Source organism: Numenius arquata, chromosome 5 (genome assembly GCF_964106895.1).
Source record: "Numenius arquata chromosome 5, bNumArq3.hap1.1, whole genome shotgun sequence".
Taxonomy (NCBI): Eukaryota; Metazoa; Chordata; class Aves; order Charadriiformes; family Scolopacidae; genus Numenius; species Numenius arquata.
Genome location: NC_133580.1, coordinates 14,424,375 through 14,446,444, shown reverse-complemented (window position 1 = coordinate 14,446,444; position 22,070 = coordinate 14,424,375). Strand labels below are relative to the sequence as shown.

At 43.3% G+C, this 22,070-nt stretch overlaps 1 protein-coding gene across 1 annotated transcript; it reads left to right on the top strand.

Annotated features, from left to right (window-relative positions):
- The first annotated feature begins 4,720 nt into the window (after nucleotides 1-4,720).
- On the top strand, nucleotides 4,721-19,664 carry UPRT (uracil phosphoribosyltransferase homolog). The gene is made up of 7 exons (XM_074147583.1): nucleotides 4,721-5,032; nucleotides 11,308-11,350; nucleotides 14,105-14,174; nucleotides 15,219-15,281; nucleotides 15,957-16,118; nucleotides 16,863-16,961; nucleotides 17,832-19,664. The coding sequence occupies exons 1-7, from the start codon at nucleotides 4,752-4,754 to the stop codon at nucleotides 17,936-17,938; spliced, it is 825 nt and encodes a 274-aa protein (XP_074003684.1). The 5' UTR covers nucleotides 4,721-4,751; the 3' UTR covers nucleotides 17,939-19,664.
- The last annotated feature ends 2,406 nt before the right edge of the window (nucleotides 19,665-22,070 follow it).

The window sequence follows — 22,070 nt, the reverse complement described above, 5'->3', positions numbered from 1 at the left end:
AGGCCCAGTGAAGACTGCACATAAAATACTGATCTTCTTTCTAAAGATGCCGGGACAGAAGAGTACATACTTCCATGCATATGCAACCCTGAGAGCAAACACAGAAAACACGTAAAGCAGACAAGCAGTTTAGCAAGAAGATCTAATCGGAACTGAAATTAAGACCAAGCACCTCACATCACACTTCCCTTGCTGGGCAGCAGGAATGGAAACCCCCTTAAAATTCAAAGCCATAGCATAGGTTTTTCTCAGTACATCACAGGCCATAAATATATTGAGAAATTAACTTTGTGTTGCAGTGAGCTGGATGAATTTTGTGCTGCTTAATTCATGTGCACCCCGCAGAGTCCAGGTAAGAATGCATTTTTAATTTAACATCAGGGACTTCATTCAAAAATCTGGTTTTAACAAGAATTTGAACAAAATTACAGTGAGGAAATTTAATATTAATAAGAAAAATTCAATATTAATAAGAAATGAGTAAAGAAGAATAAATCAAAAGAATAAGACATTCGCTGTACCCACACTCTCATCATCAGGAAGCCGCAGAGAATGTATACAATGCTAAATTTTGTGGTTCACTGCTTAACGTTTCATCAACTTGAAAATCACCGATTTGTCACTGATACCTTGCCTAAATGGAGAGAATTTGACAAATACTCCCTCCCATATCAATATTAGGAAGATCCAAAAGTTCGACATTCTCCTTGCCTTGCATCTACTCTTTTTCCATACTGCTCTCATTGCAAACACAGCAACCTGGTCATGCTCCCCCGCAGGCAGTGTTCAGGCAGCAGACTTGCAACTGACTGCACTACAGCTTTACATCTAAAAACTGCCTAACTGACATGATTTTAAAGAATTCTTATGGGGCAATTCCAGGCTGAACACCAAATCCAGTCTTTGGTTTCTGTTTGTGGAATAAACATAAGCAGGTGTCTATGTACTAGGTTGTATTTGTTATATAAAAATATTCAATAAATCTGTCCAAAAGCCATTTTAATGTGATGGCATTGCCTGTGGCCAGTGACCTGTACTTTATGTTTGGTAGCTGGGCTCAAGTGGTGAATGGCTAGCAAAGGGAAACGGAGTTGTGTTGGCTTCCTTTCTGAGCGTTCAAACACCAGCAGTGCAAGTATCCAGGCATAGCATTTCACAGTTTAACTTGCACAATTTTTGTATGTGCAACATTAAAACTTTCATTTTCTGTTCCAGGAAAGGTTTTTTTGTAACTCAACTCACAGGAAAGAAGAATAAGAATAAACAGAATCTGTTAATATATTTACTTCAAGCCAAATTTTTTTGGAAATTAGTTTGCAGTTATGCTCCCTGTTCCATTAAGGTCACAAATGTTACCCATTTGAAACAAAGCAGTAATAAAGTTTACGTACACAAAAAGAGTGAGAGCAGGTGTGAGTTTGGGCTTTCCCTCACTCTTCTTTTTTAACTTTTGTTACATCTCAGAGTAGTAATTAATTATCAAAACACCAGCTTTATTATGGTTGAGCAATGGACACAGCAAGTAAATGGTCAGTGTGTCTTACAAGTTTGGCACTGGAAAGGAGAAGTGTGTAGTCACTACAGATGGAGAATGAGAGCAAAAAATAGCAACACAGTGTATTAAGAAATCATATTATTGCACAAACCAAGAAATTTATTGAGGAGGATCAAGGAACCCTAATTAGTAGGTCAGAGCTTACACGTCAGCAATATTCTGTGAGTGCGTTTCTATCACAGGGAATTCTAAGCATCTGCTGTGCCCTAGAACTCGTGAAGCCTCTATGGGGCTTCCTACAGCTGGGTACAGTAGGGCCTGAGAGTTTGCAGAAAAGAATAGTACAAAAGCATGAAAAGTCAATTAGAGCCATACCACATGTCTTAATGTAAAGTGAAGAACTTCAGCTTTGCTGAATAAAACTCCACGTTCATAGCAAAGCTAGGGTTTCCAGTCCCACGGAAACAGCAGAGGGAAATTAAAGCTAGCAGCCCTCTTTGCAGTAAAGCTCCACAGCCCTTTGCTCACTGGCCTTTCAGAACTTAAACAAACATCAATAAAGTCTCAGGAAAAGCAGCAAGATGCCAGAGTGTTTCCAAGAAATAGTAATCTAACAAGATTGTAATGCAGTGCCATATCTTTTCTCCCTGAAAAAGAGCCCATAATAAGCATCCCAAGCAAAACAAAGTGCTGATAGACACAGTTCCCAAAAGAGTCCCAGTACATCTTGTGCAAATCGTAGTAATTCAGCTCCGGACAGCCCTGCTGCTGGTAGATTCACAGATTCCCCCCTGGCTTTCTCCACTGCATCAGACATTCCTCCAGCCGTTTTGCCTTCCCCAGAGCACAGCCCTCAAGTGAAGGGGGGATATCTGCAATTCCAATGTGGGACAGGATGGAAGGTCTTTAACCTCTTGGGATTCACAGGTCAATACTAAACACTTTTATTTCCACTTAGCCCACAGGCAGTCAAAATGCGGTATGTAGTAGAGGCAGAGCTTGTTAGCAGCTGGGCACTCATTTACCCAGCGGCTGCTGACCCACACAGCTGATTTATATTCCCAATAGATTGATGGGGTTATCAAAATAAATTAACTCAAAGGAGATTCAGGCAGGAATTAAGTGGTGAGGTCCTTCTGGTAAAGAAAAAGAAAATTAGGCTAATTGAAACCAAATAGCTAAATTCTGGAAACCTACATGCAAAACAGGAGCAAAACAGAAAAAAAAAGATCAGAATTGCTGTTTCATATATAAATTAGTGGAGAGAAAGCTGGATTCCATCTTTCTAAATTTTAACCATAAGAACATGAATTGATGGCAGCTGTTGTTCTGCACACCTGGGCATCCTTTTTGTGGGAAATAATCCTCCCTCCAAAGAGAGGTGGACTTTGAGATTTATTTGCAAAATGTTTTTAAACTTCTGGAAATCCTGAAGTAAAAGGTACTACAGGAAACCACCACTAAGTATCATCATTTGACTATTTAACAGGTATCAGAAAAATTGTTAATGTTGATCTGGCATATAAAAAAATCCCTATTACACCCCCAGGTAGATTAAGTCACCTTTGATAGGGGTTTATTTCCCACCACTGACAACAGAGGGCAGATGGGGAATGACATCCTAACTATAGGTCTCAGTTACTTGGGTGACTCAGTTACTCAGTTACTAAATGGCCCAGCTTACTCCAGGGTCCTGTCCCCGGTACCTGATGAGTGTTTCTCTATGGGAACGTGGAATGAGAACTGGATACGAAAGCAAAAAATTCCCTGCCAGTATTTCTCCTCAAATTTCAGATTTTCTGGCACGTGGATAACCATAACTGCCAGCCAGAAATTGGCCTTAAGTGTATGACCTGTAAAATACAGCACTGCTTTGTAATAAAATACATCTGCTGTCCTTCAGCAGTCTGGAAATGCACACCTTTCAAGTGTATTTTCCTATGTAATTTGAGTTCATTGAGCCATTTTTCCTGCGAGTGAAAATGGGCACAGCTCTAGCGCAACTGATGGAGTTTTACTCACTTAAATTCAGAATGGGACTCAGTATCTTTCAAATATAAATAAATCCAAAGCAGGTCATGGATTGAAACATGTAAATTAAAATAAAATTGAACTAAAAATATTATCTAAGTGAATAATAAATGTATTTGTCTCATCTTTTCAGAAATTACCAGATTTTGCTCCTAAAATGTATTCTGTAGCAACACTGCATACATCTTTCTTCCTACAGAGGAGTGAACTTTGAGAAGGTGTTTGTATTTTGGATTAAACCAGTTACAAATGCTGTGTTGAAAAGGTATGCAGATGATACTTTTCCATGGGCAAAGCTGCATAGCATCAATAACAAAATACAGTCTGTGGTGCTTTACGTTAACAACGTGCATTTACATCTTCATTTGCACTGCTAAAACATGCATTACTGTGCTAAGTAGCTACATAAATTAGCTGAAAATTCATTTTCCCTTTCCCTCCTCCGAATTGTGCTTTTAATTAAGTTCTAAGAACTAAGTCATCTGATGTTTTTCTATCAGAAAACAAAACCCAAAAGCACGCCTGCAATGAAATCATCTACTATCCTTGCAGGTGCTAGACACGTCCTCGCTTCATCTGCATCCATCATACGCTGGTTTCAGTAGAGCTGCTATCCTGAAGTAAATAACGTGCTCCTCGCGCCACCACCAGGCTGTAATACAGGATATAACTGTAACAAAGGCTACACATAACAAGCTTTTCTCATCTCCTTGAGTCCTACCTCTCCTTCTCCTCTGAACCTGCACTACTCTTACGTCTACTACGGTTTCCAGCACCTTGAATGATTCCCAAAAATAGACCCAAAATCCAACCCCCAAACACAGACAGACCCCCGTCGTTGTGCCAGGCGGCGGGCCCGGCGGGGCGGCACTCGATCCCTCGCCGCCTGGCCCCCGCACCTGACAGGGGGTCTCCGGGGGAAGCCTCTCGGGCAGGAGGACGCGCCGTCGGCAGCCGGGGAGGCTGCGGCCGGACCAGCGGATCGCCTCAGCTCAGCTACGCGCGCCCGCCCCTGAGGCGCGAAGAGCGGGAACCCGGCGGCGACACAACGTCACCGCGCCGCCAGCAACGCCCCGCCCTACCCCGCCTCCTGTGCCGCCGTTCCCGCCGCCGCCATGAGTGACGGCGCCGGCAGCCAATAGAGGGAGGGTGGCCCGGAGCGCTCCCCCCCGCCCTTCCCCCGGCGGCAGAGCCGGCGCGGAGGTGCGGGGCAGCGCCCCGGCGCATGGAGGCGATGCCCTGTCAGAACCAGCGGCTCGGCCCGCGGCCGCAGGACGAGCAGCCGGCGGCAGCGACGACGACAGGGGGCGGCGGCTCCCGGCTGATCCGTTTCGCGGAGCCCAGCGAGGACAGCGGCTGCCCGAGCCCGGATAGCAGCAGCAGCAGCAGCAACGGGGTGGCGGCGGCGGCGGCGGCACCGCCGATCCCCGCAGAGATCGGGCCTCAGCTGAAGCTGCTGCCTATGAACGACCAGCTCCGGGAGCTCCAGACGATCATCAGGGACAAGTGAGCGGGGGGCAGGCCGCGCGGCAGCGGGAAGCGTGGCCCGAGGAGGAGCCGGGGCGGGGCGGGAGGCTGAGGGGAGATCGCCGCCCCCCCCCCCGCCCCTTCCCCTCAGGGAGCCGCGGGCCCGCCGAGCACCGCTCTGGGCCGGCCTCCAGCGCCAGAGGCTGCGCCGAGCACGGGAGCCGACGCTAGAGGCCGGGATGCGGTGGCGGCCGCTGCTCTCTGGGTGCAGCCATTTCTGGTGACGCGAGGCCGGCGGGAAGGGGAGGGGAGGGGAGGGGAGGGGAAGGTGGCGGCCGCCGCCTCGCCTCAGCGACGGGGAGCGGGGGAGGGGGGGGTCCTTCGAGATCCAGCTCCTCCTCAGGGCCCGTTAGCGACAAAGATGTTAGTTCGGTGGCTTTTACAACCCCTTGGAGGTTTTTGCGCTCCCCTGATGTGAGTTGAAGTGGGTGGGTTTTTTGCGTACCTCCACAGCGTGGACGGGTCGGAGCTGGCTTGCCACATCATCATAGAATCACAGAATCGTCTAGGTTGGAAGGGGCCTTTAAGATCGAGTCCAGCCGTTAACCTAACACTGCCAAAATCACCACTAAACCGTGGCCCTCAGTGCCACATCTACTTGTCTTTTAAATACCTCTAAGGATGGTGATTCCACCACTTTCCTGGGCAGTCTGTTCCAATGCTTAGTAGCCTTTTCAGTGAAGAATTTTTTCCTAATATCCATCCTAAACCTTCCCTGATGCAACTTGAGGCCATTTCCTCTTGTCCAGCGCCCTGTTACTTGGCAGAAGAGACTGACCCCCACCCTGGCTACAGCCTGCTTTCAGGGAGTTGTAGAGAGAAGTAAGGTCTCTCCTTATCATCACGGTGCAAAGGAGCATAAAAGCCATGATAAAGGAAGCTGTAAGTGTATTGTCACACTGTCGTGCCCCAGGTCTCAGTACTACTATGTGGATATCATATACCAGAATGAGGTGAATTGAGACAATGTGGGTATAGGAGGACAGACTGGATTTAAAGGTTGGCAAAGGACAGGTGCTAGGTTTGGGAATAAATGGCAGGGAAATGACATGAGTTTGCTGAAGATTGAGTGTACTATGTTAAGGAAAATGTAATAGCCAAGTCTTTGCACTCTGTATTAGTGTGTCCTTTGGGACAAGGATGTCCAGAAGAAAATAGATCACAAGGGCAGCCCGAGGGAGCTAGAAATAAGAAAAAGGTTGTAGAAAAGTGGGACTAGCTGAAATGAAAGCAAACTGGTATCAGATATGTGAGGAGCAGGGTCTGGAACAAATTAGGCCAAAAGAATAGTTTTGGAACAAAAAGTTGGGGATAGCGTAGAGACTAGACTATGGTGGGTTAGGAGGAATGGGAGAGAGGCAGTATTAAGGAGGAAGGCAGACAAGGAGAGAACAGTTTGTTTACTTAGGGCGCATTACCTGAAAGGATATTGCCTTTTTTGAAGGCATTATTTTCCATTGTTGCCACTTTATGTCACTAAGCATCCTTGCTGTCACCATACCTTGTGAGACATGAAGGTGTTATTCCAGTTTTGCAAATCTGAAGCTGAAGTGCAGAAATCCATGCAAAATCATGCACCACTGCTGAAGGTTCAGTGGTGAAAGGTTCAACTGAACTGAAGGCTCAACATGAGGTACTTAAGACCGAGTGTTTTATTATGCCTTACATAGCACCTCACATGTTGAAAGCATACCTCCCACTGATCACATTTGTAGCTTTGATTGTTCAGCACTTGGAAGGTGATATTATAAGGTATTAAACTTATCATGCAACATAATGACATACATAAGTAGCGGCCATCTATTAAAAGCACAATTTGCCTACTGTGATGCAAGAACTACCAGCAGACAGAGAGATGTGATATCATTTATCACTAGTGTAATCAGGTTCTGAATAAAACCTCTTCCTGCAATGCACTGGCTTTCTAACATCTGCAATAACTAACACGTAGCACAGACACAGTTCTTCCCCTTGTTTCGTATCGTCCATCTATCTGTGTAGTCAACATTTTGGTATTTCCTAGTTCTTGAGTGCTTAACTTTATAGCTAAAACACTAATACGTTTTTATGCAAAACTATTCATAATTCTCAAAGACAATAGCTACATTAATTTTATTAGCTTACATGAGCCTTGTTACCTTAAAGTAGTTGTTGTTTTTTTAATCTTCAAAGCATTGTGGAAAAACATAATCTCACTGCAGGCAGGAGCACACAGAGGTGCTGCAGTCTCAATGTAAGGAGGGCAGTTGTGGCAAGACCACACAAAAGATCTCTGCCAGTGAGAATGGCTGCCTGGAAGTTTACCTACAGAGTGGAATGGAAAGTTGTAAGTGGGCTAAGCAGAGAGAGGAAATCCAAACAAGGCTTAGTGATGGCCTATAAAAGCTTTTGAGGTTAGTGAAAAGGAAATAGTATATAGTTTTGATAGCTAGTAAAATACTAGCAATGTGGTTACTGTACCAGCTAGGTTTTATTATTATTGTTTCGTTGTAAGTAGGTTTTGAACTCTTGCAAATACGTTTAATAAGCTTCTGGTTACAGTGAGCTTATCCTCAAACCAGTAGCTGATATTTTAACTTTGAAGAGACTTTTTTAGAGTTGCATCAGATTCGTTGCACAAGACTTTGGTAAGGGAAAGTATAGAATAAGACTTGTAAATAATGAATTACTCATAACAGCTGCAGTGTTAGTAAACTGTGCTTTATTCTGAGCGTGACACCACTGTGACAGTGGAGATGTAACGCCAGGCTCCCTTCTCAACCAGTGAGGAAGACGAGACAACAGCCTGCGCAGAAAGGGAGGTGTAGGCTTTGTATGTTGGGACAGTAGGGAAACGTTTTCATGTTCTGTCCCAGAAAGTCAGCTGCATCTCAGTAAATAAGAGACCTCGGACTGGTCTATTTTAGTGCCCGTCATTCAGAAAGGTGTGAAAACGTGCTCAGCTGCAAGGGTGAGAGGATTTCTTACACTCCGGTTAGAAACTGTTGCAGTAACCTTTCCTAGGGCAGGTAGAATCTGCCTTAAGAGACTCCATGACCACTGCAGCATTCAAACCAAGTGCTAAAAGAAACTCTGTAGAAGAAGTATCATATTTGTGAATAAGGAGCTATATGGCTAAGAGGAGCTACTAGTCAAAAAATCCAATTTAAACTGACCAAAGGGTACGTTCACATACACTGCTTGGGGAAAAGGGAAAAGCTGTGTCATCTACAGAGCAATTAGGTACCTATCACTGAATCTTTCTTTCTGGATTAAAAAAAGGAACAGGTAGCACCAGAGCTGCCTTAACTCAAGGAGGGTATTTGGATTACTTAATGCTGCAGAAGATGGATGTTCCAGGTACAGCAGTCACCTGAAAAGGTTGTGAAAAGGACAGAAATTAAAAGGCAAGCTACTGGAAGGAGAGAAACATAACAAAAGTGGGGAAAACCCAGTCAATTTAGGACTACTACTGTGAAGTAAGGAAGGGATAGATACTCCCAGTGCAATGCAAGTTAGAATCAAGCATGCTTACCTGGAGCTAAGGATGGTCAGGCCAGATGCAGAAGACCTCAGAGACTCTATTTTTGTCCATAGCGTGAGCTGCTCAGCCAAATGGAAAGCTCTTTCCTTGTTCCTGAGAGGATTCAAAGAAAGAAATCATGGCCTTTCAATTGAAATAACTGTCCAGTTTAGAAAAGAAAAACCTGCCTTCATGTGGCTGGTCAGTTAAGTATTGAACATTTGGGAACAAAGAGTTAGATCTGCTTTCTAAGGAGGGTATGATCTCAAAGTCATTTCTGGCCTGCACAGGTTAGAACCAGGGATCTGGAAGCTAAAATGAGTAGTGCAGTAATTTGTAATGTAGAGCTCTCATTTCAGTAGACGCAAAGTCATTAACTCAGACTGGTAGCGTTGATTTAACTCCTGATTTAACAATAGACATGATTTAAATGTAGGTATTTAAAGGTTATCGTGTCTGTTACATGAGATCATTCTGTTGTGTTCTGCTAAGGCTTCTTATTCCCTAGGGAACCGGGTGAACAATATAGAAATGAAGACAGTAAAGCGGCAGGACACACAGTCCTGAATGCTGTACAGAGTAGGGTGGTTCAGGAGTGTGTAACTTGCTGTGATGTGCAAAGATGACTGCTGCAGGTGAAAGGGTGATAGAACCTTTCACATACCACCCACTGAAAAAGATTAAGTACTAAAGTACATTAAGTACTGAAGTGCTGCGGGTAGAACACGGTCCTGTTTCCCAGCTACATCATCTCCCCCGAATGGCAGCAGTTCGTCCAGTGCCTTAAGTTTTCTTACAAAGGCCTTTTACATATTCTTTTTAGGGAAGCGCCTTTTTTCAGTCTTGCCTTCACAGCAGCCTGGGTGTCTCTCAAGAAGTTCTTCTGTAAGGTAACTAGAGAAACAGGAATTACTAAAGTGTGTCAGACCATGACCCATGTAGCCTAGAGCTGTATCGGTGGTTGTAACTAGTACCAAGTGCTAAAGCAGGAAGAAACCCTGCACTTAGCTTGTATTACAGTACATTCCTAAAAAAACGTTTCTTCTCACCTCTTAAGACATGCACGTGACTTTAATTGTACATCAGCCATGCTTCCATACCTTCAGAAACAAAATGAAACTGATCTATATTGTTTAATACAATGTTGATGTTGTTAGCCGTGTGCTACAAGTCAGGTTTTAATGCCTCCCTTTTTTAGATGTTGTCTTGTTACTTGATTAAAAAGGTGAAACAGTTGTAGTCCACCATTGATCATTACTTTCCATACTTCTGTCTGGTATTTAAGGTGAACAGTTACAGTGTTTTCACATAAGCCTTTTTTTCTGGCCCCTAGCAATTCTCATATGATGTGGGGCTTGAAATCTGGTCACAGCTTTCCAGCTGCCGGTGTACAAGAGGTCTGTCATTTTCAGTATTATTATTTTTCTCTCATTTGTACGCACTATTGTTTTCTGCTGTCCTTCTCCCCTCAAAAAACAGGCATAACTGACTAAGGGTGTTCAGTGAACTGTGCATAAAAACATCTGTGTCTCTCTGCAAGGACAGAGTAGTTAATTTAAAGCCTAGTAATCTGTATTAATAATGCATAGTATTCACTCTAAGCGCGTATTGCTTTGCAGTCAAAACCACAGTCGTGACTTTGTTGGGTTTGTCTTACCACCCATTAAAGAAATATGGCTAAATTTTCTGAAAGGCCATAGTCTGGTCTGGAGGAACCTTGATGTGCCACCTACACAATTTGGTAATTCCCTTTCTAAAAAATCTGTATACACACCACAGATGGAAATAGTAATTCTTTCAAAAATCTTAACAAAATCAATTTATATTATTGTAGGGTCTTGGGGGTTATTTTTTGCAGTTTGGGGATTGGGGTTTTTTTTGAGCATTGCCTTTCTGCTTAATGTCAAAGTAGCAGAAAGTTATGGATATCCTGTTATTACCAGAAAGAAGGAAAAAACAAAACCAGTGTTTTTATTAATATGTTATTAACGCAAGGAAAGAAATTAGATTAGGCTGACACTCTTTGAAAATTCAGGCTTTTAACATGGCATACGTACACAGTATGTAGCAGGAGGAAGTGAGCTTGTTCTGCCTTCTGGATGGGCCAAAAGCCATACAGTCACATGAGCAAAGAGTTTCACCCAAGCTAATAAAATGGCAGAGAGGTGTTTCCATGGGAATACTCGTTAATCCCTGCTAATTTTAGTCTCAGATTCACTAATCTCGTCACACTATGAATGAATTCCAGATAAGATACAATATATATCCTGCTTATCAGGTGTGTGAACTCAGTCTCAGGGCTTGGGATCTGCATTGTCCTTGTTCCATGGTTTCTGATTGACCCAAGAACGTGCAAAGCAAAGTGCTCTTACTTAGAGCTGTAGGGAATGTACCAGGTTGGTGCGCATCTTAGCTTGTGAGGTGTTTTGGAGCTGAGCTGGAACAGTAGTACAATGGAAAACCTACAGAATATCATCCTTATGTTTTCATGCTTTAATTGCTACTGGTACAGTGCAGCAACGTTGCCAGTAGTAAGAGGCAAACCCCTGCCTTAGCTCACTGCATCTCAAATCTTTGCCACCAAGCAGAAAACCCATGAAGCAGAATCTCTGTGGGATAAATTTTGTATATGGTAGCGGAGGCTTTTCTCTGAACTGCCTTTAGAATATATTGTCCTTGAATTAATATTATATTTAAGCAGTGTTCCTAAAATTATTCCCCAATTTAAAATATAAATTATTACCTTTTTCAGGAAATCCAGTAGAGGAGACTTCGTATTTTCTGCTGATCGTTTGGTAGGTGAAGAATTTCTTCTTCTTGGTATTGTACTTTGCAACCCTTCCATAAAATGGGTCTTTCAGGCTAGGATAATGGTGGTGTGAGGGCAACTTTTCTACACAAAGGAAATTGCAGTTTGACAGCAACTTTCCATATAGGGACATCTGTGCTCTGTTACAGACTGCTTTCATCTCAAAGAGTTCCAGAAACCACGTTATTATCAAACACAGCTACTTCAGGACAGAGAGCAGCATTAATAAGGGAATACTGTTCAAAAACAGATGCACAGAGGCTAGAGATAATTCAGTTTTACATTGAAACAGTACTTTTGATCTTGTGAAGAGAGCTGTACTATTTTTTACAGCCTCGATGTTAACAATTGCTTGCATGCAGTGTCTCCTGGCACTTGTTGTATATTAGACTAGTAGCTCTGGGGGCGTCCAGACTGGGAATTTGTTGTTAGCCATACAGTAGTTACTAGCAGGGACAATGCAATTTGAAGTTTTCACACATTTTAGTAAGTCAGAACAAAGACTGTTGGGAATGCAACATTTATCTCATTTAAATTACATGCTTAAAGAAAACCAAGTACTCACGCCCACACATATACTTCCTTATATTCATGAGGGTGTTTGCTGTTTGCAAATCCACATTCATTAACAAGGAAAGTCTGTCTTTCCTTCTCTAGAAGCAATGAGTCCAGAGGCCATTCAGTTACCAGCACCATTTGCACAGCAGGCAGGTTTCCTGTGATAAAAACAATCTTAATCCCTGCCTGATCCAGGTTTGCTTAGGGCTTAGATGTGACCACAACCTAAGATTGTGACTGCAGTGCTTTTTATCTTTGCAGCTTTTCCACTTTCCCCCTTCTTTTCCCTTCTTGAGGATGTTTCTTGCATTCTGATTCACCAAGAACAGTCAAGGCTCAAGCCGACAAATTCCTTCACTTGTAACTCGTAGATCAAGCGACTGACTGGAGTGCCTTCTTTGCCAATAGTACTTCATAATGGACAGGCAGAAAGTTGCAGCCCCAACTTCATTCTGTGCCAGCAGTTCTCAGCAGATACCATTTAAATAGGCACATGTCCTTTAGAGTTCATTGGACGAGTACGAACAGCCCGGGAAACATCCACCATCTGTGAAAGACTAGCTCAACTACATCCTTCTTCCTAGGTTTTGTGGTTTCGCGTTCTTCACATGCTTAAATGTGCAAATGAGATTCAGGAAGCCAACAAAGGTCAACACCAGCAATCCCACACTTTTACAGGGTAGAGGTCTGCAGTCCAGGGGTCAGGCTGCTTCCCCACCAGCACTCCTTTCACAGGAAGGGTTTCTGGTTAACATTTTCATCTTACCTTCTATTAGGTTCCCATCATGTTGCACCCTTTAAGGAGCATTCATTTCTGCCAATTTATTTGAATTAAAAAGAAACACTACCTTCCTAATCTGTATTTTAAAAAAGAGATAAACAATGGCTATTCCAATACTGACAGGAAAACCCTTAACAGTCTTGACTGTACCTTGTGCGAAGGACCTCTCCCACCTACCTTCTCACTTTACTCGGACATCCTGCCATTCTGAGGAAAGCACTGATTTTTCCCTCTCCTTGCTAGAAACCGCATGTTCCAGGTGGTCAGTTAAGTTCAGGCCATTGCACCAGCATTAAAATAACTAAAAATATGTTCAAGGAGGGATTGTAAATTTAAGGGACCGTTTCTGATTCCTGGTGGAGGTTGTCTGTGTGCTGGAAACTAGGGCAGAATGGAAGAACAGAAAAAATTTTCCAGTCTGCTCTGTCCTGTTTCTGGAGTAAGAAATGTCTGAAGGGAGCAGTGTACTTGCTCAGTCCCAGGAGCAATCACCTCATTTCTGCCATTGTACAGTGACTTTTGCTTAATGGGTTTCATCTTTGGCTTGGCAGTAGCTTTCCTTGAGCAGTTGTGGCCCATGACTCTTTAACTCACTAGTAGAGAGAATTTTTACATCTTTAATACCCAGAGCATCTTTCATGGGCAATCATTCTGGGTCCAGATGAATACGTTTGGTAACTTTGCCTGGGGTACAGCTGCAGGGCCAGCACCCGGGGAGAGCTGGAGGTTTGCTGGCCACTGAAGGCTGGAGGGATGTGTGGCTTGCTACCCTGCACCACCAGTGGAGATGTCTCTGCTGGACTGGGCCATCTGTACTGTGTGAAAGCACAGGTGCTTGGCAGAGCATCCCATCATCACCACAGCTGGCAGGTGCCAGAAGGTGGTGATAAGAGATTTCTAGGTCTGCTGACTTGTCTTTGGGTACTCGGTGGTGCATTTACATTGCTGCAGCTCCTGTGGCTCTTTGGCAGCCCCACTGCAGTTTAGTCATAGAAATACGGATGTGAAAGTAGATCTCAGAGCTGAGCTGATGGGGAACTGAGAGAGGGTGAATTTGCCCTTTTTCTCACTAGTATTTTCTGTCAGCAAAATGAAGCTACATTGATGCTTTACTCATTTGTTGAGAAAAATTTGTCTGTGATGCTTATGCCTGCCAGATATAAAGTAAGTCAGTTTTATGATTGCCGATGAACCCTTCCCCTGTTTTTTTTTGGGTAATGCCTTCATTTGATTTGTGGACAAAACACAGGCATCATCCCCACAAGGTCTCTAAAGTGACCCTTTTAGACCCTTCAGGCTGTTAAGTGTTCATCTAGTACTTATAAAAAATACAAACATTTAGTATCTTACCTCTGTAGATAACAAATCTCTTTAAGCTGACCAATGTCTTTCGTTCTACAGATCAGACTCGTGGTTGAAGAGGGACTGAATCAACTGCCCTACACAGAATGTACCGTGACCACTCCAACAGGTATGTGGGAAATCACGCCTTCCCTAGATAGGACTGGAAGTGGAAGCTTAACTAATATAAAAAACCACAAGAATCGCAGAATATCTCGAGTTGCAAGGGACCCATAAGGATCATCAAGTCCAACTCCCTGCTCCTCGCAAGACTACATCAAACTGAGCCACGTGTGTATCTGACTAAGGGTATCCTCCAGCTGCTCCTTGAACTCTGCCAGGCTTGGTGCCCTGACCACTTCCCCAGGGAGCCTGAAGCTCAAACAGTTTAACATTCAGTGTAGAGTTAAGGTCCCTTCTGGTATTTAAAAAGCTAGAAGGTGTGTAACAACACAATTGAGCAAAACATACAGTCATACAGTTGCATTTTACTACGAGTGGAATTAGTCTTGCAAAACTGTTATGAAAATTCACCAGTGTGTGTTCTTCCCAGCAGTGGTGCTGTGCAAGCTCATTACTGGCTTCTGGGGTTAGATCCAAAGAACTATGACTGGGACAATCTTGCTTTGCTGTCTTTATCTTTGAATTAGCAAGAGACCTGAGCTCACGGTACCAGTGATAGTATCCCTGCCATACACATACCATTGCCTACCTTTTTCTTGCAGCGATCAAGAGCACAATGACAGTAGCATTGTAGCATCATTTTGCATTTCTAACTCTGTATTTACCTGGCTTCTTAGGGGACATGCTGTTTATTTTGCGTAGCGTCCTTCATTTAAAATAAGCAGAGAATACCTGCATTATAAAACATGTACTTGGAAAGGATCACTTCTGTGCCACTTATCTGACATGACCTGTGAAAAAAGCACCAGTTCTTTACCAGTTACGGTTCTGTCTCTGTTCCCATTGCTTGTTTGAGGGCTGCAGGGTCTGGTGTGCAGATTGGTTCATGCTACCTGTTGAGAGATGTGGAACTCGCTGTTGTCCCCTAGGTATTAAGGGCTCTTGGTTCCGTTCACACCAGTCACTTAAAACAGCATCCCCCAAAGGGGCCTGAAGGTGGGGCTGAAGGAGCAATCACTGCCACTGACATCTGGTTCCTTTCCTCCCACAGGACACAAGTATGAAGGAGTCAGATTTGAAAAGGGAAACTGCGGAGTCAGCATCATGAGAAGTGGTAGGCGGTTTCTGGTTGTTGAATGAGCACCAATTAAATGGTTTGGAAACCTGTAACCAACTTCCTTTCAAAAATATGCAACCACACTTCTCTACAGTTTTAAAATTTACCCAAACCTGCCAGTTGTTGTTCTTTCTGAGGTAGCATTGATCACAGAATGTCAAGTAATTGCTTTCGTTAACTTTTTAGGAGAGAAATAGCCGGAGCAGATTTCATCTGGCCTCTTCTCTAGCAACGGTTAACTGTGAGTGGCCAGGCCAACTGGTCTTGTTTGCTGCTGAGGACTTCTGCTCAGAGACCAGTCTTCAAACAAATGTTGCTCGGTGGTAGTGGGGTCTCTGTTATTTTGCCCAATGTTACAGAAACCTTTGTATCTGCGATGTAAAATCCAGTGGCTCCACAGCCTCCTGCACCGCAGTGTCTCTGGGCAGAGCTCAAAGATGGTGTTTGTTTTGACGTTTCCAGCTCTCACCTTTTAGAGCTGTGTGGGAACACTCATACCCAGGAACTAAGTGGCACTGAGTAGACTCATTTTTCTGTCTAAGCAGAGAAAAAAGGAAAATTTAGAACTCTTCACCAGTAGAGTATTAGGACTGTCTTTTTAATTGTAGCATCTTCCAGTTGTGCTGTTTCTTAGCGTGTAACAATTTGTTGTTTTTTGCTGCTCTTTTTGAGGAGAGGCAATGGAACAAGGTTTACGGGACTGCTGTAGATCAATCCGCATAGGAAAAATCTTGATACAGAGCGATGAGGAGACTCAAAGAGCGAAAGTGTACTATGCAAAGTTTCCACCAGACATTTACAGGAGAAAAGTTCTTCTCATGTACCCAATACTAAGTAAGTGTCTTTCATCCCTATGTACAGTTCCACTCAGCTGAACAGTGAGTGCACTGCATTTGGAGGAAAATTTCCAAATTTCAGGGGCTTTGATGAGGTTTTTTTGCTGATTTAGGTGACGGAGTAGGGAATTTACCGGGCTGTGCCAGAATACATATTAGTCAGCCCACACCAGCATGAATGCAGAGCAAATCATTTGGGCGTGCCCGCTTTTGTGATAAAGGTTGAAGCGTTAAGACTTGATAGAAATTTAGTTTTTTTTAATTTTTGCCATGAGAAAAGACTTAAACAGTAGTTTTTCTCATGCTATTAAAAGACATTTTGGGATTAATATTATAATCCTAGAAGTAAATTATTGTAAAATTAAATACAGTTCACACTACCCAAAAAAACCCAACTTTTCCAGTCTAAGATTTAATTCTGGTTCTACACATGGAGCTCCTAATTGCCATTTTACTATTTTAGATGAGCTTTCTTGCCTCAGGGCTTTAATAAAATCCACAGACTTCAGTGCTTAAAACCTGGCAGAGTTGGCTGTTTCAGAGTAGGGAGGAAGTTCCTTCATCAGGAGACCAAAGTTTTCTACAATTAATATGTGCAGAGGTGAGAGTTTTCCAGTGGGAAAGGACAGTCTCATCATTCAGCCCCACACCAATGTCAACACAGATATTCTCAGATGGCCTAGAAGTTCTTCTACCAGGGGAAGAAAAAAAAATATAAAAATCTCCCCTTTTCCCCTTTTAGGTACTGGTAATACTGTCATTGAGGCCGTCAAAGTTCTTGTGGAACATGGCGTACAACCAAGTGTCATTATCCTGCTGAGCCTCTTCTCCACACCTCATGGTAAGTTGAAGGGGTACAAGGGGGACAGAGGAGTGACCCCAGGAACGTTCAGTGGGGCAAAGTTACATCAGTCACATGCTTCGGACAGCGAAGAGCTGTTCCTTTGCAATAGCAGCATCGCTTTGCTCAGAAGAGAGGGTTGTTCTTGGGGTTTTTTTGGCTGAATTGTAAAAGTGAGAGTGAACAGCAATGTGTTTGGTGTGGGCAGTGGAGAGGGCTAGCAGGAAGGAAGAGGCCTGTTACACCTAATGGCAGAACTGCAAATGATGAAGTATTCCTAAAATCAGGAATTTGCAGCACTGGCAGGTGCCGAGAATGCTGCAGTGGCAAACCAGTCCAGCTGTCACTGTGGATGGCAGCAGCCCAGGGGTGGTGCTGGGTTCTGCCACCAAAGGAATGTCAGCTCTGTAAGGAGCATGAGGTGAATGAAGCTACTGAACTGTCCTGCCTGCAGGGTAAAGATCTTGTAAAGGGGGAGCCAAAAAAGGAACATCTCTTTGTGTGAAGTTGGAAAATGGATCTTATGCGTTGTTTGAAAAATTGGCTGTGGCAGAAATCACTATCAGAAAAGCCAACTGAACTGCAGAGAGTTATTCCTGGCAGCCTGTAACTGCATTGGTGATTAGACTGGGAGTATACGAGTATGGGACAGAAAAGAAAAATCCAAATAAGAAAACTCAAAATAAGCAGTCCACTAAATTCAGGAAGTTTTTCCTCATAGACAGTCAGCTCAGGCAGAAACATGAAGTGGAGATGGAAGAACAGAGCCTGACTTGCCTACGGAATTCTGCTAATGATGGTTTAACATGTGGTGCTGAAACACAGCTGCAGTGCTGTAGTCATTGTTGCCTTTGCCCTCTCTCTCAAAAGGTGCCAAATCCATCATCCAGGAATTCCCAGAGATCACAATTTTAACTACAGAAGTTCATCCTGTTGCACCAACACACTTTGGACAGAAGTATTTTGGAACTGACTGACACTCGGAACAAACGGAAATGACTATATGATATTACAAGAGGGTGTTTTTTGTTTTGGTTTTTTTTTTCTACATTTTATTATTGTTGAGTTGGTTGAGGGCATGTTTAAAAATCTTTTTGGCCAAAGGGGGAAATACTTGACTTAGATTAGTTGTGGGCAGTTACTGCCTGAACCCTGAATCAGGTACCGTAACAGCACACTCATTGTGGGTCAAGCATCTCAATGTTGGGTTGTACAAATTGCTGCATTCTCTGCTTTAACTTATTTATTCTTCTAGGGCCTGTCTTGTGGCTGCTTGCGAGAGCAAAATAAAACAACTGAATCAGAGGTGTGTACTTCATTTCTAGTGGTAATGGTCACATCGGCCCAGGTCAGCTGGGACAGCCACTCCTAATGCTTCCAAACGATGGGCGCGCAGGGAACTCTGTGTAATTCTTAGCAGCTACACTGAATTTTTGGCAGAATTTTCCGTCTTTGGATGGTGGCCAAGAATTAAAGAGACAACGCTCAATTTTGCTCTGTATTGATTATTTTTCAAATAGTAAAACACCCACAGTTGTCTTGCTCAGTGGTGCTGAATAAAGAAGCTTCCTATGGCAATGCCCATGCCCTGGGAAACAGGGTGGGAGCAGCACGGGATGCAGGAATTCTGCACATATCGCTAACCATTTTAAAGGAAGGAAAGCTGTAACAAAAAGCTGAACTCAATTTCTAGCTCTGCTCATAGAGCAACAGGCCTTAAAGTCAAAAGACAAATACGGCCCTCATGGCTCAGCACCCTTCCAAAACGCTCCCCAGTTACTGCATTGATTGGATTAAACCTAAATCTGTGGCCAAATTCTTCCTTGGGCTTTAAATCCCATGGCACCAAGTACACAGCATCCAATGCTTACACTAGCTACTATCTTATCTTACTATAACTTTGGGAAAACTTACATGTAAAGACAATATAGTTCGTTATCATTTCTTAAATATATCCATATTGCAAAAAGTGCAGGATTACAGACTGCCATCGCAAGCAGAGTGTTTCACACCTCTCTGCAGAGGAGCGGGATGCAAAGGCCTGGGCTGCCCCACGCAGTACCTCGTAAGACACGGGGCAGCATTTCCTGAATCCTTTTTTTGACACAGATAAAGAACATTCCCCACTCCGAGCAGTAATTTCAATTAATTAAAGTTGTGTAAAGCTTCCAAGAGAGAGAATCTTTAGCCTGAGTGGAGGTTAAGTCATAGGAAAAAACCATTCACAAATATAATAAATTAGCCAAAAACGGTTTTAATGCGAACCTTGCCTGCAGCACAGTATAAAGCGCGCAGGCTCTCTAGTATAAACCATAATAGAAAATGACAAAGCAGAATGTACAGGATATTCAGCTGTAGAAACCATACAAACACTTGAAAAATGCTAGTGAAACGTACACAAAGCATTCCTAATAAAGACAGAATGTTTGTCCAACGGTAAAAACAAGTATCCAAAACTTTTTTAAAAACCTATTTGATATCAAAAGTCTCAATGCCGGCAGCGGCATTAAACTGAACCCGACTAAACATCCCACATATTGTCAGCACACCCTTTGTGACATTCACTGGAAAATACTTACTTCCTATTAAATTAAGGGGTGAGAAATCAGTATTAAAACAACACAGCTCTGAGTGGCACGTCCTTACCTGAACCGGACACTGCTGATTGTACGCAAGGTACTTATAATAAATACCAATCTATCTAAAAAGCAGCTGAATGTAGTAACTAATCACTGCAATGAAATTTATGTTACTATTTCGGGTGATTTAGCAGTTATTGGCACAGAGCCCACAACGCCAGCCTTCCTTGATAGGAAAAGGGCGTTCCACTGCGGCAGGGCGTTCTGACCCAGTGGGAGAGGTAGCACGTTGGTTCCCAAACGGAGCCGTCCGAGCCCGGAAGGGCTCTTGCAGTTAGTGTTCTACTCGGTGCAAGTTTCCCTGCCTACTCCAAACACCAGGCAGCGAAACCCACTTCGAAGCAAGGAAAAAACCTCCTTCTAATGCTGAATTCTAACATACGGATAGGTCTGCCATGATCCGATCCTGAGATTTAATTGAGTTTTATCTTTAAAGGAACCCATTTTTACAACAAACATAAATGAGTCACTTTCAGATGAAAAACACCTGGACAGATACAGTAATTTATACAATAACATGATCTTTTCTATTTTGTATGTTGCTAGCAAAAGGGAAGCTGTTCGAAGTTCCCTGCTCCAGCAGCGCAGTTGGGAACGACTGGAATAGCTTAGCCTGTCGGTGAGCACAGCAGGAACCTACACACCCATGTAATGTCTGCAGAAGAAGAACACCCACACGTGGAGCTGATTCCAAACAGCACAAGAGGTCCCACCTACCTCCTCACACAAGCTCTTTATCATAAACCCCAGCCTTCTCCTCAGGGGAGGCCACCTCACACCAGCCCAGGCTGTTCATTACAGCAGGACAACAGGTGCTGTTATGGGGAATTTCGCTCTCCCACACATCCTAGAGGCTCCTGGATCCCCCAGAAAAAGGCAGGATTAAAAATATTACACCAACACTTCAAAGAATCCCTGGTGCTTCGTATCTCTCACAAAGGGAAGGTGCAGCGCACACCTTCCCCAGCTCAGCAAGGAGACAGGAGGAGAGGTTGGCTGGTTTGTTTCCAGGCTTCCCGTGGGATTTAGCCCAAGGTTTAGCTCAAGAAAAGTTCAAGTCTAGTAAGTACTGAAAGAGCAGGAATGCCTTTAGGTAAAGCACCCGCGTGTCGTATGAGCCGTTTGACACTAGCCTTTGATGCAAGCAGGCATTTCTTTTTAAGCACAACTGAAGCATGAAGCAAAGATGATACCCTTTGTCCTTTTTGTTGGCTTTTTTGGTTGGTTTTTTTTCCCCCTCCTTAACAAAACTTTTTTTTTTTTTTTTTAAACATTGGCTGTTACCCACTAAAGTTTTACAAATGCTACCGTAAATCTTAAAACCTCATATACACAAAAAATACTTTAAGCAGCATGAAAGCATTACCAATTTACAGGCTCATGCCTGAAATGTAAACTTATGTTTTATTTCACAAGGTTTACATTCCAAACTGAAGCCAGAAAATTAAGAAATAAGATTTTTAGGAAAGAGAAAATCAGTGCAGGAAGTTGGATCCCAGTGCTGTGAGCAAAGCAAGCTCAGCCCAAGCGATGAGAATCGCAAACTGATACCTGACAAACATTAAGATTAGTTACAAATAAAACACATGGCACAACTGCTTAAAATGACACCTACTCACCTTCTTAGGATCCAAGAACACGGCACAAACAGCTGAAAGCCAATAATATTTTAACTATATATTCAGGAGGAAGAAGAATGACTCTCTCAAAGGGAGACGGAAAAAGGACAAGAACAAAACCGTGTAACAGTGAGTCTGATCTCAATGTTGATTGCCAGAAAAGGAAATAAAGCATTAAGCAGGAGGAGTACATGGTGATGCCAGAGCCCTGCAATGCTCACAGCTGCCAACCTGTTTGACAGACCATTACTTTTCATGAAAAAAGCCACTCTACCATGCAAATGCTTCAGCTGGTGGTTTCAGAACGAGTTTATTTTTGCAAATGTTCTGTAGCAAAACAGAAGCTGATTAAAATTGGAAAAATATCAGCAAAATGAGGGTATTTTCAAGTCAGTTCCAAAAATTTGTACCACAGGAGTCACTGAAATGAAAATGTGACCCTTTGAGCTGGCTTAATAAACAAGGTCAACAGTACCTCCTCAGCCTGCTAGTTCAACGCTTTTGTGAATGAGCCAGCTACACAAACAGCAGATCTGCTCTGCTGGCCTAACGACTGCGCGGGTCCCTCTGAGCACGTCATTCTTTAGATCTGCCTTCAGGGAAGAAAAGGAAGTTCTTTTTTCTTCCCCTGACACTTTACATTCATATTATGTTACAGATTTTATTTGTCAGGTGTGGTAACAAATACTAAGTTGTGCTTTGAGTCCACACCAGCGTATAAACCTAAAAACTACAGCTGGTATGGATTTTGCTGAATCACATTTCTGGTTTCTTCCAGGAAGTAAACATTCATGGCTCTAGGGCTCCGAGGAAGCTTCCTGGTTCCCATCAATGACAGTACAGTACATGCA

What these genes read in the sequence shown, in the direction of transcription:
- UPRT (XM_074147583.1), top strand. Translation starts at nt 4,752, where the DNA reads ATGGAGGCGATGCCCTGTCAGAACCAGCGGCTCGGCCCGCGGCCGCAG. An exon ending in CAGACGATCATCAGGGACAA is followed by an intron (nt 5,033 to 11,307) that starts GTGAGCGGGGGG and finishes TACCTTTTTCAG; the next exon opens with GAAATCCAGTAGAGGAGACT. An exon ending in CCTCTTCTCCACACCTCATG is followed by an intron (nt 16,962 to 17,831) that starts GTAAGTTGAAGG and finishes CTCTCTCAAAAG; the next exon opens with GTGCCAAATCCATCATCCAG.